The sequence below is a fragment of the Mandrillus leucophaeus genome, unplaced genomic scaffold, assembly GCF_000951045.1.
Source record: "Mandrillus leucophaeus isolate KB7577 unplaced genomic scaffold, Mleu.le_1.0 Scaffold525, whole genome shotgun sequence".
Taxonomy (NCBI): Eukaryota; Metazoa; Chordata; class Mammalia; order Primates; family Cercopithecidae; genus Mandrillus; species Mandrillus leucophaeus.
The window spans coordinates 1,881,958-1,897,675 of record NW_012105642.1 but is presented as its reverse complement, the minus strand read 5'-3'; the positions used below and the strand labels follow the sequence as shown (position 1 = coordinate 1,897,675).

Here is a 15,718-nt window from a genome sequence, read left to right as displayed (position 1 = left end):
TTAAAAATTGAGAAATGTTTAGATGAAGGCAAATGAAGCAGAGAAGAAGGGTAGAAAATGGTGGGAAGTCGGGGAAAAGGGTCACAATCTGACACTGGGTAGTGTAGGAAGGACTCCCCAAGGAAGGGGTATTTGACCCAAGATGTGGAAGTTATAAGGGAGAAAGTCATGCATCTATGCAGGAGGAGAGCATTCCAGCCAAAGGAAAAGGCAATTGCAAATGCCCTGAGGTGGCCATGGGTCCATGTGGTTGTGGAAGAAGAAGGTCAGTGTTGATGGAGGGGAGGGAAAGCCCACAGAGCAGTAGTGAAGTGACATCAGGGAAGGATACAGGGGGCCCACTGTGCACTGTAAGGGCCACTGCAAGGGAGATGGGGAGCCAAGGAAGGGTACTGAGTGGGGAGTCACATAATCTGACTTGTGCTTTAACAGGATCGCTCAGACTTTGTTGAGAAAGCACTGTAAGAACTAAGGGTAGAAGCCGAGAAACCGGGATTGATGCTATTGCCATACTCCAGGCAAGAGATAATCAACTGCTTAGACAAGAGTAGTAGCATTCTTTAACACATTGAAAAATATGTAGAGGCTGGGCGTGGTGGCTCATGCCTTAATCCCTTAATCCCAGCACTTTGGGAGGTGGAGGTGGGCAGATTACTTAAGCTTAGGAGTTCAAGATCAGCCTGGGCAACATGACAAAACCCCATCTCTACAAAAAATACAAAAATTAGCTGACTGTGGTGGCTGGTGCCTACGGTCCCAGCTACTCTGGAGGCTGAGGCGGGAAGATCACTTGAGCCCAGGAGGTGGCAGGTGCAGTGAGCCAAGATTGCACTACTGCACTACAGCCTGGGACAGAGCAAGACCCTGTTGCGAGAAAAAAAAAAAATTATCTATCTCTCTATCTATCTATCTACATGGGGGGGAGAGAGAGAGAGAAAAAAAATACAAAAAAAACAGGGGGATGGGGAGACAGAAATGTCTTCTCCCAGTATACATATCCCTTGCTGCTAATATTGCATAGAAGCCAGAAATTGAAAGAACGATAGTCTCTTTCATTTACATTTTCTCCCATCTTCTACCACCCTTAATTCTGCACTATTAAAGTTAATTCTTGAGCTGTAAGACAGTGATCTATGAACCTATATATTTCTTTTCCCTCTGGTTTGCAGAGTTCCTTATCCATTGATACTTCATGCAAGCAAGAGGAAATGTGAGGAACAACTCAGTATGATATCTTCTTTCAGGATAAAGTTACCAAATTAAACATAAATGGTAAATGATCATGTTTTTCTTTTGGTTTTAATGACCAGTGCTTAATCCAAGAAACCTGCTTGCTTAGATATTTTTGTTCAATGATCATCTGTTGTTATCCCTATTGAAAGGTGTAGCTATGGATGACTAGGTAGACTCTGGAGGGATAAAATGAAGGAGGGAGCAGATGGTGAATGTGAAGAGAGGAGAGAAAAGGAGGAGAATGGAGGAGTAAAAGTTTCGCAGATGTGAGCTCTGGCAATGCACAAAAGACGAAAGAAAAACAGTGCTTCTCCAGCCACATCTGTGGACTCCACCAGGCTTACAGCTGTGCTTTCTTGTCCAGAGAATTCTTGATTGACCCAGGGTTCAGACAATTCTGATACCATCTCTGGGGAGAATGACTGGAAAGTCAGAGTTTACTTGTTTAGAAGCCAGATGCTTGCATAAAGACAATTCTGCTGCAGGTAAGCACAGGTTATTGAAATTCTACAAACTATAATGAGACTGATAATGCTACAGCATCACACACACACACATATTACTTAGTGCATGCTCCCTGCTTGCCCGCGTTCTCTCTTTCACGTGTGCACACACACGCACACCCATACACCGGCCATTCCCTCATCGTTCTGTTCTGGTATTGTGGCATATAATCATCCTTCAATTGACTGGAGTGATCACCTTAACTCTGTTAACTCATTATGTAGTATATGTAATTGTTATTAACCTAATCGTATATTGCAGACATTATTAACTGGAACAAATAGGAGACACTATTTGGTTTATTCTTATTTTGCAAACGGGTGAATTGAGGCCTGAGGCCATAAGTGATTTGACCAAGACCACAGACTGATTCGGAGACAGGAGGCAAAATGACACAGGAATGATTCACAAACCTCTGTCACAAGGGAGTTTTCCGCTTGTAACTTATCAGGGAGGCAAATTTTCTGAAATCATTTTTTCAAATCTCAGATCCATGACTTTTCTGTTGAGCAATGCTGCTGCTGCCTCTCAGCCTCCACCCACCACCACCTCTACCATGTTCAGCTGTTTTATCTCATTTAAGGATTTTTCAGTTTTCCTTCCTCGCCGAAAAAATGATATTGAAAATACACTATGAAAACTTTTGTCCACCCTCCAAAACAAATATCTTGCCAGTCACAACTCCACCGTTATAACAGAATTATCTTCATTTTTTACATAGTCTTTATTTCTTTTTGGCCACAGTGACTTGTTTTTACATAGCTGAAGTCATAATGAGTAGGTTAGTTTATATTTAGACAGTTTTATTTACCAATTATAGGCGTTTTCCATTCTGTGGAATCATTTCAAGTACGTTTCTGATTAATACTTGTTAATTTTGTAATGTAATGTACATATATGGAAACTACTGAAGTTATTGAAGTTACATGTACATATATTGAAACTACTGAAGAAAATCAGCAATAATTTAACCACCCTCGGAAGAACTGATGGATTTCCCCAGCCTTCACATATATGCTTATTTTATATATGCTTCATATTTTAAGAATTTAAACTATTGCTGCATGAACAGGTTTCTATTTACTCCCTACCCTCTTCGTTTAAAAACAAGGTGGAGACTAAAGGCTCTCAGCCTCAGTTTCTCCATATGCAAAATAGTACGATTAAATAAGTCATGCTAAAGGCTGGAACAAGGTGAGGACTCTGCAGCGTGTACGCCGGGCACTCAGCCGTGGATGGCGGGGAACGGCGTTCTGTCCCTGGTGCGGAGCGCAGGCCTGTAATTGTCCCTTCCGCCTAGGGCATCACTCCCAGGCCTGGGTACGCGCCGCCGTCTGCTCCTCTGGGGCCGCCAGGGGGCGCTGTGGCCCCGGTGCGCGGCAGCGGCGAGACGCGGACCCTCCCCCGGAGTCTCCGGCACCGCCCTGTCCCAGCCTCCTTTGCGGGTAAACAGACATGGCCGGCGAAGGAGATCAGCAGGACGCTGCGCACAACATGGGCAATCACCTGCCGCTCTTGCCTGGTAACCACCCGGAGTAGTTCCCTGTAGTCGGGAGTGCTGCGAGGCCCGGAGCCGCTAACGGTGCAGCTGGGCCTGGGAGGCGGGTGTGGGGGCGCCGAGACTGGCCAGCCAGCCCAGCAGGGCCGCACCAGGAGGCTGCTTCACGTCGGCCCTTGGCCAGCGATGGAGTCGCGGCACCTTCTTCGCTGCTCTGTTGCCCCGAGCCGTGAGCCAGGGTGTCGGGGGACGTTTGCTCTTAAGAACAGGAAACATCCTCTCCATCCTCCCTGTGTCCTGAGTGTAGCTCCTAGGAAATGCTCTGGAACTAGAGGGCCGGGTCAGATTCACAGCTGTTACTTTTGCTGGTTTCCTTCCTTTTAATAAGAGTGACAGCTAACATGTACTAAGCACTAACCGTGTTACGAGCCTTGCACTTAACGCTTTGCCTGCATTTCGCCTTTTAATCCTTTCCACATCACTTTTCAGTTTCCGATTTGATCAGCGAGTATTGGATTGCAGATTAGTTCAGTGACTTGCGCAAGGTCACACAGCAGAGTTAGGATTCCATCCCGGGTGTGTCTGTCATTATCTCTCTAAATCCCTTCTCTATTTAGGTGTATCTGTCATTATCTCTTTAAATCCCTTCTCTATTTTGTTTTTCTTACTGATGGTCTGTTTTTCTCAGGCATGTACGATTATGCTTTGTCAGAGATACTTAGTTTTTCTTTTTCCTGTATGTTGTGTGAAATGTTTAGACTTTGGCCTTGTGTTGAAATACTGAACAGAAAAAAAAAAGGCGTGGAATATTGTATAAACTTCTCATGCAATGCCTTTCAAGAGATGTTTTCCAAAAGGCGTATCATCCAAACTTGAGACTATTAACTGAGTCCCTTCGTTAATCAAGTATGTTAGGTGTTGTGGAGATGAAACGAGAGATAATACACAATCTGATACTTGAGGTTTACTGTCTAGGCGGGGCTGCTGAGAATATAACTAAACATAAATCAACTGCAGAGGCAGTTGATTTAGGGCCAGATAAATGAATGCTTTGTGGTTCTTCAGAGGCAGAAGTTGTTCAAGGGTCAGAGGAGCTGGGAAAAAGCCTTTCAAGGTAGATCAGGAGACATCCAAAAGCACATATTTAGGATATGGTTGTGGAACATAAGGCCTAGGAGGTAGATTGGGTTTAAGTTGCTGGGAAACTGGCATCTCTTGCCAGTGTGTTTGGGGTTTTTCTCGTGGATTGCCAAGAAACAGTTTTCGGTTTCAGGTAATTGCCTAAGGAAATCTATGCTTGGAAGATTAATTTGTCCACTAGTAGCAGCATGGACGAGACTGAGTGCACGCCCATCATAGAGGAGAGAACTTTTCTATAAAAGTAAACCATAGTCAGTGGTTGTTCTTGAAGCCATCCTAGCTGAATTGACACAAGGGTAAGTGTGCCAGCCTTTGATGGAAAGCTGAGCTGTTTTTTCAGAGACATTAGCTCTACTCTCTGTGCCAAATCCGGTGTTTCAGGGAGAATGGTAAATAGAAGAGGAAGGATACTGATGTTCTGTCGGTATTCACATGGTGCTTCTGCATGAGATGAGTCATCAGACTTCACTGTGATAGCTCTGAACAGTCAGCGTGTTTTGTGTGTGTGTGTGTGTGTGTGTTTCAGAAAAACATCAGGAGAGGGTCCAGAGATGATGTAGATAAAGCAATAATGCCTTTCCAAATTATGTAAATTTTATTTGTAGGAAAACATTGGACTTTCCATAATTCCATGTAGTACGAGTTGTTCTGAAGAATAAGTCCTCTAAGTTGCAACAAAAAGCTTTATAGTTGAGATGTGAAGAATTTATCCTAGGCAATTGAAACAATAAACATAACTGAGTATGGGAAAGTGGGTTTTAGCCATATTTATGAAAAACAAGTTACTAAATAAATTATTTAGAGACTAGGAGTCAGAAGAGTTAAAATGTAAATTTTTAACATATTAATTCCAGCCTTTGAGCTAATAGTTTATCTTTTAAACTTTCTGTAGTAGAGCAATAAAGTGGATCGTGCTGCATGCCAAGTGATAGCCATGCTGTCAGCGTTGGAAATACAAAGAATTTGATACAGAATATTTTTCTCATACATTTAGATTGCCCTTTTTTATCTTTTGGTGACACTTACATGTTCCAAGGAAAATTTGTATGAAGTGTTAGACCATTGACTATTTACATATAAGTTGAAGTAATTCTGTTTTTGACAAAGTTTTGTATCTGGGAAATTGTAACAATGAATAGAAAGTCCAAGGCAGTTACCATATTGAAAAACATTTTTATTTTCTGTCAGGGACCTGGCTACAGGTGGTTTGACTTAAATAACGATATGTAAAGGAAAAAAATGATTATTTTGTATTGACATTTTATTGATTTAGAAGTTTATTTGGGGCGTTTAAAAATACAGGAACTGGGACGTGAGAAATGAGATTCAGTAATTCTTTATTGTTAGTCTAGGCCAGGGTTTCCCAACCTCAGCACTTGACTTTTGGGCTGGAGAATTCTTTGGGTGGGATTGTCTTTTGCATTGTAGGCTATTTAGCTGCATCCTTGGCCTCTACCCACTAGATGCCAGTCAGACTCCCTTAGTTATTACAACCAGTATCCCCTGAGGGGCAAAATCACCTGTGGTTGAGAATCACTGGTCTAGGATAGGAAATTTACTCATAGTTTGTATGAAACGGACAGACTCACAGTTAATATAATAGCATTTGTATTGTGTAGCATTTTCTAATTTTCTTTGCTGTCATTGGTAACATCTAGTTTTCTAAGACGTTCTTCTAAAATGTTTTATGCTTCATGCAACTTTATTTTTAAATTTAAAATTACTAAGCAAAATAGTATGAAAATGATTGCAAAAATTTCTTTTTTTCTTTTGAGATGGAATCTTGCTCTGTCACCCAGGCTGGAGTGTAGTAGCACAATCTCAGCTCACTGCAACCTCCGCCTCCTGGGTTCCAGCAATTTTCCTGCCTCAGCTTCCCCAGTAGCTGGGATTACAGGTACCTGCGACCACACCCGGCTAATTTTTGTGTTTTTAGTAGAGATGGGGTTTCAACATGTTGGCCAGGCTGGTCTTGAACTCATGACCTCAAGTGATCTGCCTGCCTCGTCCTCCCAAAGTGCTGGGATTACAGGTGTGAGCCACCACACCTGGCCTTCACTTTAAAATAATGTAGTGACAGCCACGGAAATGTTATCATTATAAAAATGCTGTGAAATTCTTCCTGCCAGATTATCTTTCTCTGTTTTAATTAACAGATCTTGCCTGCTTTGGTTTCTTTTCTTACTTAGGTAGGAACTCTTTGAAGTTGAGAGTTTGGGAGAACATTAGAGGTTGACGTGTTTAAGCCTATCATTTTGCAGATGAGGAAACTAAAATTTAATTGGGCAGAATGAGTTGTCTAAGGTGTTAAAATTAGTTTCTGGTGAGGGAGAAGAGAAAAATCTCCCATATAGAAGAATTTTAAATAACGTATATAGGTATTTCCCTTTCAAGGGAGTGGAGCATAACTTACCACGGCTTAAGTGGAGGCTACACCTAGTGATTTGCTTCCAAAGAGTATAATGTGAAAAGGAGGGGGAAAGGAACTTTATAGTGGGAAAACCTGACCCATACTGCTTTAGCCAGGTGATCAAGGTTAATAGCAGGACTAGTTTATAATATGTAGGCTTGATATGTAATAAAAACAGCACATTGGCGACAGACCCCATTTCTAAAAAACAAAAGAATAACAACACTTCACTTTTTCCTCCCTGAAACACGTATTCTCAGTGTAATCGTGGGAATTACATCAACAAAACTCAGTTGTGGGATACTTTTCAAAATACCTGACCAGTACTCCTCAAAACTCAGAAACAAGCAAAGTCTGAAAACCACACTAGCCCAGAGGAGGGTAGCGAAACATGATAACTAAATGTAATGTGGGATCCTGGAACACAAAAAGATTAGATAAAAACTAAGGGGATCCAAATAAAATGTGAAGTTTAGTTATAGTAATGTACCAAGACTGATTCCTTCGTTGTGGCAAATGTACCATACTGATATAAATTAACTATAGGGGAAAAGGGTGTGTGACATACAGGAGCACTCTGTATTATCTTTGCAACTTCTCTATAAATGTTAAACTATTCTAAAATTCACAGTTGACTTAAAAAAAAAAATAGCTACTGACAGAGCCCAGCATAGACCCCAGCCCTCTGACTGCCTCTTCACAGTACTGTAGAGTTTACCAAATGCATATGGTTTTAGAAGTACCCCTTTTTTGAAGAAGGAATTATGTGTTTGAAAGGTTTTCATTCATTTTTTTTTCTTACAATATTCTACTCTTACAGCGGAGAGTGAGGAAGAAGATGAAATGGAAGTTGAAGACCAGGATAGTAAAGAAGCCAAAAAACCAAACATCATAAATTTTGACACCAGTCTGCCAACATCACATACAGTATGTAATTTAGTGATAGATCTAATATAATAGATACACATTTAAATGTAGATAAAAGTTCATAAAAACAAGTAACTGATATTTGTATTACTAGATATCAGAAATTGTGGATGAGGACATGGGCTATTTGCCAGTAGATAAACATTTAACTATAATTTTGAAGAAGCTTAATACTATGTTGTGGTGGAATTGTTTGAAGAATTGTTGCTCTTTATAGTCTTTCTAGTAATTGAGCTATTAGATTCTTCTCTGTACTTCTAGGTACTAGAGTGTTACTGAACATACATTTTTTACTTGCTGTTTGTGATATTTGGACATAGAGATATTTCTTGGTAAAAATAAAATACTTTGTATTAAAAAATTCTTGAATTTCTGTGTTTGTGAGATATTCTTCATAAAAGATTAGAAATTCTTCTAAGAGTTAAAGTTAGATTAAAAATTATATTTTCACATGGGATGCTTATATACCACATTTATTAAGTGTTTGTAACCCCATTTGTTTTTTTTTTTTTTTTTTTTTTTTGAGACAGAGCATTGCTCTGTCACCCAAGCTCGAGTGACTGCAATGGCACAATCTCGGCTCACTGCAGCCTCCACCTCCTGGGTTCAAGTGATTCCCCTGCCTCAGCCTCCTGAGTAGCTAGGATTACAGGCGTCCACCACCACACCCAACTAATTTTTGTAGTTTTAGTAGCGACAGGGTTTCACCATGTTGGCCAGGTTGGTCTTGAACTCCTGACCTCAGGTGATCCTCCCATCTCGGCCTCCCAAAGTCCTGGGATTGCAGGTGTGAGCCACTGTGCCTGGCCTGTATTTCTTTTAATGTGATTTGCTCTTTAGTCTGTTGAGCTTATATTTTTATTACATATCGATCATGACGCTGTACCTATATATGTTCTTAAATAGTACCTAGGCGCTGATATGGAAGAATTTCATGGCAGGACTTTGCACGATGACGACAGCTGTCAGGTGATTCCAGTTCTGCCACAGGTGATGATGATCCTGATTCCCGGACAGACATTGCCTCTTCAGCTTTTTCACCCTCAAGAAGTCAGTATGGTGCGGAATTTAATTCAGAAAGATAGAACCTTTGCTGTTCTTGCATACAGGTAAAATATTAGAGTCCATTCGCTTAATACATTTCCTCTCATGGGTAATTGCGGTGGTCATTATTGAAGCCAAAGCAGGCTGTTATTATGCATGTACAGGAGAGGTTGGGTAAGAATGTGAGGTTAGGAGTTTGGTTAAGTAGAAGTTTCATAGTGCAAGTTGGAGTATTTTTGTTCATTTAATTACCATCTAACTCAGCTCTACACCTTCATACACAATTTAACTTTCTGGTATTTGAAAAATTTTTAATCATTTATATTTGATGAAAAACATTTCTGGAATCTTGGTTTCAATAACTGTCTTTATTAAAGAGAAATAGTGCTTTTTTATTTTAACCTAAAGGATTACTTTTCCAAAAGAGTGGTCTTTTCTTTCCTTGTCTCTCAAAATTCATAGGTTGTACCCTTTAAATTGAAGCTGAATGTTAAGTATCCCGTGGCAAATAAAGGAAATCTGCAGTAGAGGCAGGAAATACATACAGGAAGCTCCCACCCCAGTACAGTGCTGCCAGTAAGCAGCAGAAATGATAAGTCATTTGACAGAGTGAAAGAATGTTTGGTTTGGGAAATGAGTTTAAACCCCTGTAAGTTCTAAATTATTTTCAGTGACTAGAAATCTATTCTTTTCCTAAAGTTCTCTAATCGTACTTCCTGAATCCTCCTTCTACATCCCCCATGTGATTTAAAAATAAATAAAATTGGCCAGGCACGGTAGCTCACGCCTGTACTCCGAGCACTTTGGGAGGCCGCGGCGGCTGGATCACCTGACGTTGGGAGTTTGAGACCAGCCTGACAAACATGGTGAAACCCCGTCTCTACTAAAAATACAAAAATTAGCCAGGCGTGGTGGTGTGTGCCTGTAATCCCAGCTACTCAGGCGGCTGGGGCAGGAGAATCACTTGAACCTGGGAGGCAGAGGTTGCAGCAAGCTGAGATCATGCCACTGCACTCTAGTCTGGGTAACGCAGCCACACTGTGTCTCAAACAAATAAATAAATAAAATTATACTAGCTTTGTAGTAAGGGTTGAGTCTATAAATTGTTTACCCATATGTATTGCTTTTGCATACTTTGCATGTATTTAAAACTCAAATGTTCAAAATTCTTTCCTTTTAAAATTGTCTTGGAAGCAATATACAGGAAAGGGAAGCACAGTTTGGAACAACAGCAGAGATATATGCCTATCGAGAAGAACAGGATTTTGGAATTGAGATAGTGAAAGTGAAAGCAATTGGAAGACAAAGGTTCAAAGTCCTTGAGCTAAGAACACAGTCAGATGGGTAAGAAATAACATATACCTTAATGCTCTGTGAATGTTTTATAATGAAATAGTTTTCTTGTACTTTTTTATTCTACTGACCTTTCAGATTTTGTAACTTTTAACTAGTTGTTCTCTTTCCCTTCTAAGGTATAGCCCAGTGGTTTCCAACCTTGCTATGCATCAGAATCACCTGGGAAGCTTTTAAAACTATAGAAGCTTGAGTTTCAACCTCATCTCCCATCTCCAGAGAGTGATGAGGCTGCAGCATCTTTTAAAAATGATTTTCAGGTGATTCTAATGTCTCTCCAGGTTTGAGAATAGTAATGTAAATCCAAAGGGAGGTGCTGTTTGGGACTTGGCTTCTTTAGGATTGAAAGCCTCTCAGAGCATAAGAGGATAGGGAGACCACAGGCTTGTGAGCTGTTGGTGTGCTCACCAGGACAGCTGTGGTTTTTGTAGCATTGCTATGATGTTTGAAAGCCACACGGGTTACATCTGCCAACTGCTCCATCTGAGCTATAAAAGCCATTTATATTTAGTGTCCTTCTCCAGTGTGAATTTTATATCACCCAGAAATGCTATTTACATAATAAGTGATCAATAAATACTTGTAGTCTATGTGCCTTGTGACATTTAGAAATTCCCTGAGTGTACTGTTTCAGCAGTTACTCATTTTGACATAGCTCCAATGGCTGGGTTTTGCACAAATTCAAGGGATGCACATTAAAGCAGACACAGAAAAGTCCAGTTTATCTTATTTTATCCTCTTTTAAAAAGGAAACAAAGTAAAGCATTTGCCTTGATCATTGGATATTATCTCTTAAGGGAGTGCTTCTTAACTGTGGCACATCACCTCTGAGGTCTTAGAGATACACAGTCCTGGTACACAATACAAATACTAGTGAATTGGTTTCCAATTTATACCCAGAGTTGAAAATCTCATCAGACCTCTGTGTTGCCCAGGTAGTATCTTCTGAACACATGGAAGTTCTGAGTATTTTGGGGTTTTTATTTGGTGGGGTGAGGGATTAAGACTGAAAAGAGAATGTGAACAGCATGAGGGCAGGAACGTTTTGTCTGTTTTGTTCACATGGTGGGCATTCCTATATATTTTTGAATTATGGAAATGTTGACATGTCAGACTGCTCCTTGGAGCTAAAGAGAGCATAGAGGAATGTGAGATGGGATTGCCAGAGCTCTTAGGGTGTTTAGTTCTCTCCAGGTACTTCCTCAGAACATTCATTGTGCACACTTTGATAGCCTTACCACATTGCACTGTCCTGATGGGATTATATGTCTGTCTCCCTCGATAGATAACCTGCTTAAGAACAATGACCAAGACTTATTTATGTTTTACATTTAGGACCATAAATGTTATATAAATGAATGAAAGAATGATTTCCTGGGGGTGGTCTGCATTATGATAATTAGAAAACTGTTTTGTTACTGTGGATTTTGCTAACAGTTCCATTTTTAAAGTACTTCTTACTTCATACAATTTCAATTGTGAATACTATTCTAGAAACCATAAAGGAAAATTGACTTGGGGAAATGTATATTTCTCAGACTGTCTTGACATTAGTGAGTTTTGATTGTGGAAAAACTATTGAACACAAGATGGCAGTATATCGTTAACTCTGAAAACAAGACAAGGAATGAATGCTTGACTCTAGTAAAGATTAACATCAGGCCACCTGCAGTGGCTCATGCCTGTAATCCCAGCATTTTGGGAAGCCAAGGCAGGACGATCACCTGAGCTCAGGAGTTCGAGATCAGCCTGACCAACATGGAGGAACCCCATCTCTACTAAAAATACAAAGTTAGCCGGGCATGGTGGCACATGCCTATAATCCCAGCTACTTGGGAGGCTGAGGCAGGAGAATCGCTTGAACCCGGGAGGCAGAGGTTGCGGTGAGCCAAGATCGTGCCACTGCACTCCAGCCTGGGCAACAAGAGGGAAACTCCATCTCAAAGGAAAAAAAAAGATTACTATCAAACTGATACAGGCGGATAAGACTTGGAAAGGACACATTCTCTCTAGTATTCTGTAGACCCATTATTAAGGTCTCTCATAAGGGTATGTCTGTCTTCATTTAAAAGGCCTCTGTGGAATGAGATTTCTCTTGGCTCCACTACTTCTCTGGCCCTGTAACCACCTTCACTGGAAGTGGTGAAATGAAAGAAATTCTGGAGATGATTTAGTGCAGTCTCCTCTTTTTCTATATCAGAATGCCAAGTACTAGAGAGGTTAAGTAATTTGCCTAAACAGCAAATAAGCGACAGACCTGATTGGTTCTAGGTCCCCTGACTTCCAAACTGGTACTCCTTCCCTTATACCAGGATTTCTTCATAGCACATTTGAAACTCAAGCCACCTTCCCTTTCTCCAGTAAAATATTTAATATTCATTTGTTTTACAGAAATAAGCATATAGAAAACTAAAAAAAATTAAAAAATAAAAATATCCATTTGTCTTTTACCTAAATGACACTTCATTTATTGAAAGTACACTACAGAGGCCAGGTGTGGTGACTCATACCTGTAATCTCAGCACTCTGGAAGGCCAAGGTATGTGAATCACTTAAGGCCAGGAGTTCAAGACTAGCCTGACCAACATGGTGAAGCCCCATCACTACTAAAAATAAAAGAAATTAGCTGAGCATGGTGCCTGTAATTCCAGCTACTCGGGAGGCTGAGTCATGAGAATCACTTGAACCTGGGAGGCAGAAGTTGCAGCGAGCAGAGATTGTACCACTGCACTCCAGCCTGGCCAACAGAGTGAGACTCCATCTCAAAAAAAAAGTATACAACAACCAGAATCGTGGGGGGCGGGGCAGCAGGAAGGGCATCTTCTGAACACAAAGAAATTTCTTTTTAGTAAAAACACAGGTCTCATTGACATAGGACTCTTCAGAAGTTCCTACTTCTTAGCATGTAGAGAGGAGGAGGGGATTGATATCCTGTTGGCATCACAAGAGAAGATCTGTTACCTGTCATGACTGAGACCAGTAATTGTTAGTCAGAAAGTTAGTTGAAGCTGGAAATCACAAAATGTTACACATATATAGCTTAAACATTTTATTTTAAGTTAAAATGTATAAATTCATTCATTTGGAGAGACCAACGTCTTTTAATTGAAGCAGGTCTGCATATTGGAGATGACTGCAGACTTTCTAGCACTTTCATTGTATATTATCCGCAGTTTATACTGCTAGTTTTTCTTTAAAGAGGGATTCTAAAGATAGTCACAAGGCAATTTGAGTGCAGAAATTTTCCAGATTTGTGCGGTTTTTTTCCTATTAAAGTTGCATATACCTAAGTTGAAAGCAGCTTTTTTATGTCTCAACTTAATGTTCCTTGAAGCAATTTTATTGTTGTACTCATATTTCACTGGTTTTTATAACATTTATATAAATTATGTTGCTGTAATCACAGAACAACTCTGATAAACAGGTTGGAAAGAAAAAATACTAGCTTATGTTAAAAACAAAACTCAGCTGCTGGGAGAACCAGCCACTGCGTATGCAGTGGATCCTGGCCGTGTTTAACCAGGTAAAGGAGAGCATTCTTTCATCCTTCAAGGCAATTCAAACAGCTTGTACTGCAGACTGTTAACATGATCTGTAAGCCACGGGATCAATAATGTTACTGTTTTTATCATAATCAAATCTTACACAATAGTTTGGTAAAGCAAAATTCTTAATTCAGTTTCCTATAACCTTAAAGAAGAATCAGATTTCTAAAAATTTCCATAGGATGGTATATACTTTTGTCTTCATAATATAATTAACAAGTTATTTGTGTTCATGAATCAGGTGAAGGAAATTGAGATTTTGTTTCTAATGAGCTCTAGTAACATAAGAACACTTGACCATAGTTTGACTATAGTAAAATGTTTTAACATTTTCCCAAATCATGTAGACAAATTTTTTGAGTATTTCTAATGAGTTTGCAGGAAGGAAATAAAGTTGGTAGAGTGAGTCTACTATTATCATTAAATTAAACCTAGGTACTTTCTAACACACTCAGCTATTTTTCCTTTTAATAAATAAGTAAAATGTCAGAATTTCATCCATAATATTTTGTGGTCAAACAGGGGTTATTATGAAAGACTACTTTAGAAGTCTTAAGTATAACTAATAAAGCAGAGACTTTTAATATATTTGACTTTGTCAGTCTGACAGTGTTTTATACTAGCATTTGAATATAGTTACATATTCTACATTTCAAAAGCTACACTCTGAGAGATAGAGCGCCTCACAGGAAGATAGCTCATGCATACAACCTTCCTGTTTGCACTAGTTCATCAGATATTTGCAATTATGATATTCTCAAGTAGCATTTTGGAAAAGACTTTATTATGACATTTTAAATAACTTTTAAGAATCTAATGTATAGTTTGATCCTCTGTACAGATAAACTTTTAATGTGAAAAGGAATGCATACAGAAAGATTGCATGTAATTCCCTAGTGTTATTTTAATTCATCCATGTAAATGCATTCTTGATTTTTCTCTTCCTTTCTCTACTCAGATGACTTATGGGAAAGGATAGATGTAAGAGTTAAGCAGCATAAGAAGTGGGGGGATAGAAGAGTTTGGGTGTCTAAAGAATGTTTAAGAAATTAGAAGTATCAAGCAGTAGTTAGTTGTATGTTGGTTTTTTAAAACTTTGTTTCATTTATAGACTCTGTATTTGAAATGTGTAGATCTCCCTTTCCATTCCACAGTGACATTGAAAATCCATACCTTAGGCTATCTTTGGTTTTAACTTTGGTATGATTTATGAAATAAAATTATTTTCTGAAAATTTCTATATCTAAACATCAGTATTTGATGAATGTTTAAAAGATAAAACTTGGAAAATCATAGTATTTAAAAGTATCACTGTTTAGAAACTTATAGTTTTAGTCGATTTTAGAAATGAATACCATGCTTGGTTCTCTTTATTTTAGAATCCAGCAAGCTAAAGTGCAAATTCTTCCCGAATGTGTGTTGCCTTCAACCATGTCTGCAGTTCAGTTAGAATCCCTCAATAAGTGCCAGATATTTCCTTCAAAACCTGTCTCAAGGGAAGACCAGTGTTCATATAAATGGTGGCAGAAATACCAGAAGGTGAGAAACTAATTTTTTATGCATCTTCAAAAAGTGAAGATAGATTGTTTTTTTCCTGTTTTAAGAAAGAAACACAACTCTCATGATTCATTCCCCAGACACCTTGTGTGGCAGTATTCCAGCTACATTTGATCATAGCTGGACCCTCTAAAAATTGCACAGGCAGCTATTTTATGTAAAAGCAGTTTACAAACACAATAAAATGTCACACAGCTGTAAGATATCCTTGTTATTATGCTTATTGGTTATATTAATCACTTATGATTTTTAATTCCGTGGGAATTGCTTATTAAACTATGATCAAATTAGATGTTTGGCTCTTGAATCATAAACATCCATTATCTTAAGGAAGGGAGGATTTATTTGGGGTAGAGTAGTAGTAGAAAAGTAGAGTCTGTTTCTTCTTCCAGATCAAAGAAAAAAGGTTTCTTTTGCTATGTGTTTTAATGAAACGCAGTTGACATCACAAAAATTGACTTGAGACTAGGTGCTCTTTAAAAATGTTGCTTGTTTAGGCACTAATTC

At 39.2% G+C, this 15,718-nt stretch overlaps 1 protein-coding gene across 1 annotated transcript in view; it reads left to right on the top strand.

The window, feature by feature from the left end:
- Positions 1-3,162: 3,162 nt before the first annotated feature.
- CRBN (cereblon) overlaps positions 3,163-15,718 on the top strand; it is a 30,086-nt gene continuing 17,530 nt past the window's right edge. The window contains exons 1-5 of the mRNA XM_011996817.1: positions 3,163-3,259; positions 7,606-7,712; positions 8,619-8,821; positions 9,951-10,100; positions 15,034-15,193. Of these exons, the coding sequence (XP_011852207.1) occupies positions 3,193-3,259; positions 7,606-7,712; positions 8,619-8,821; positions 9,951-10,100; positions 15,034-15,193 (687 nt within the window). The 5' untranslated portion in view covers positions 3,163-3,192. The remainder of the gene's footprint in view (positions 3,260-7,605; positions 7,713-8,618; positions 8,822-9,950; positions 10,101-15,033; positions 15,194-15,718) is intronic.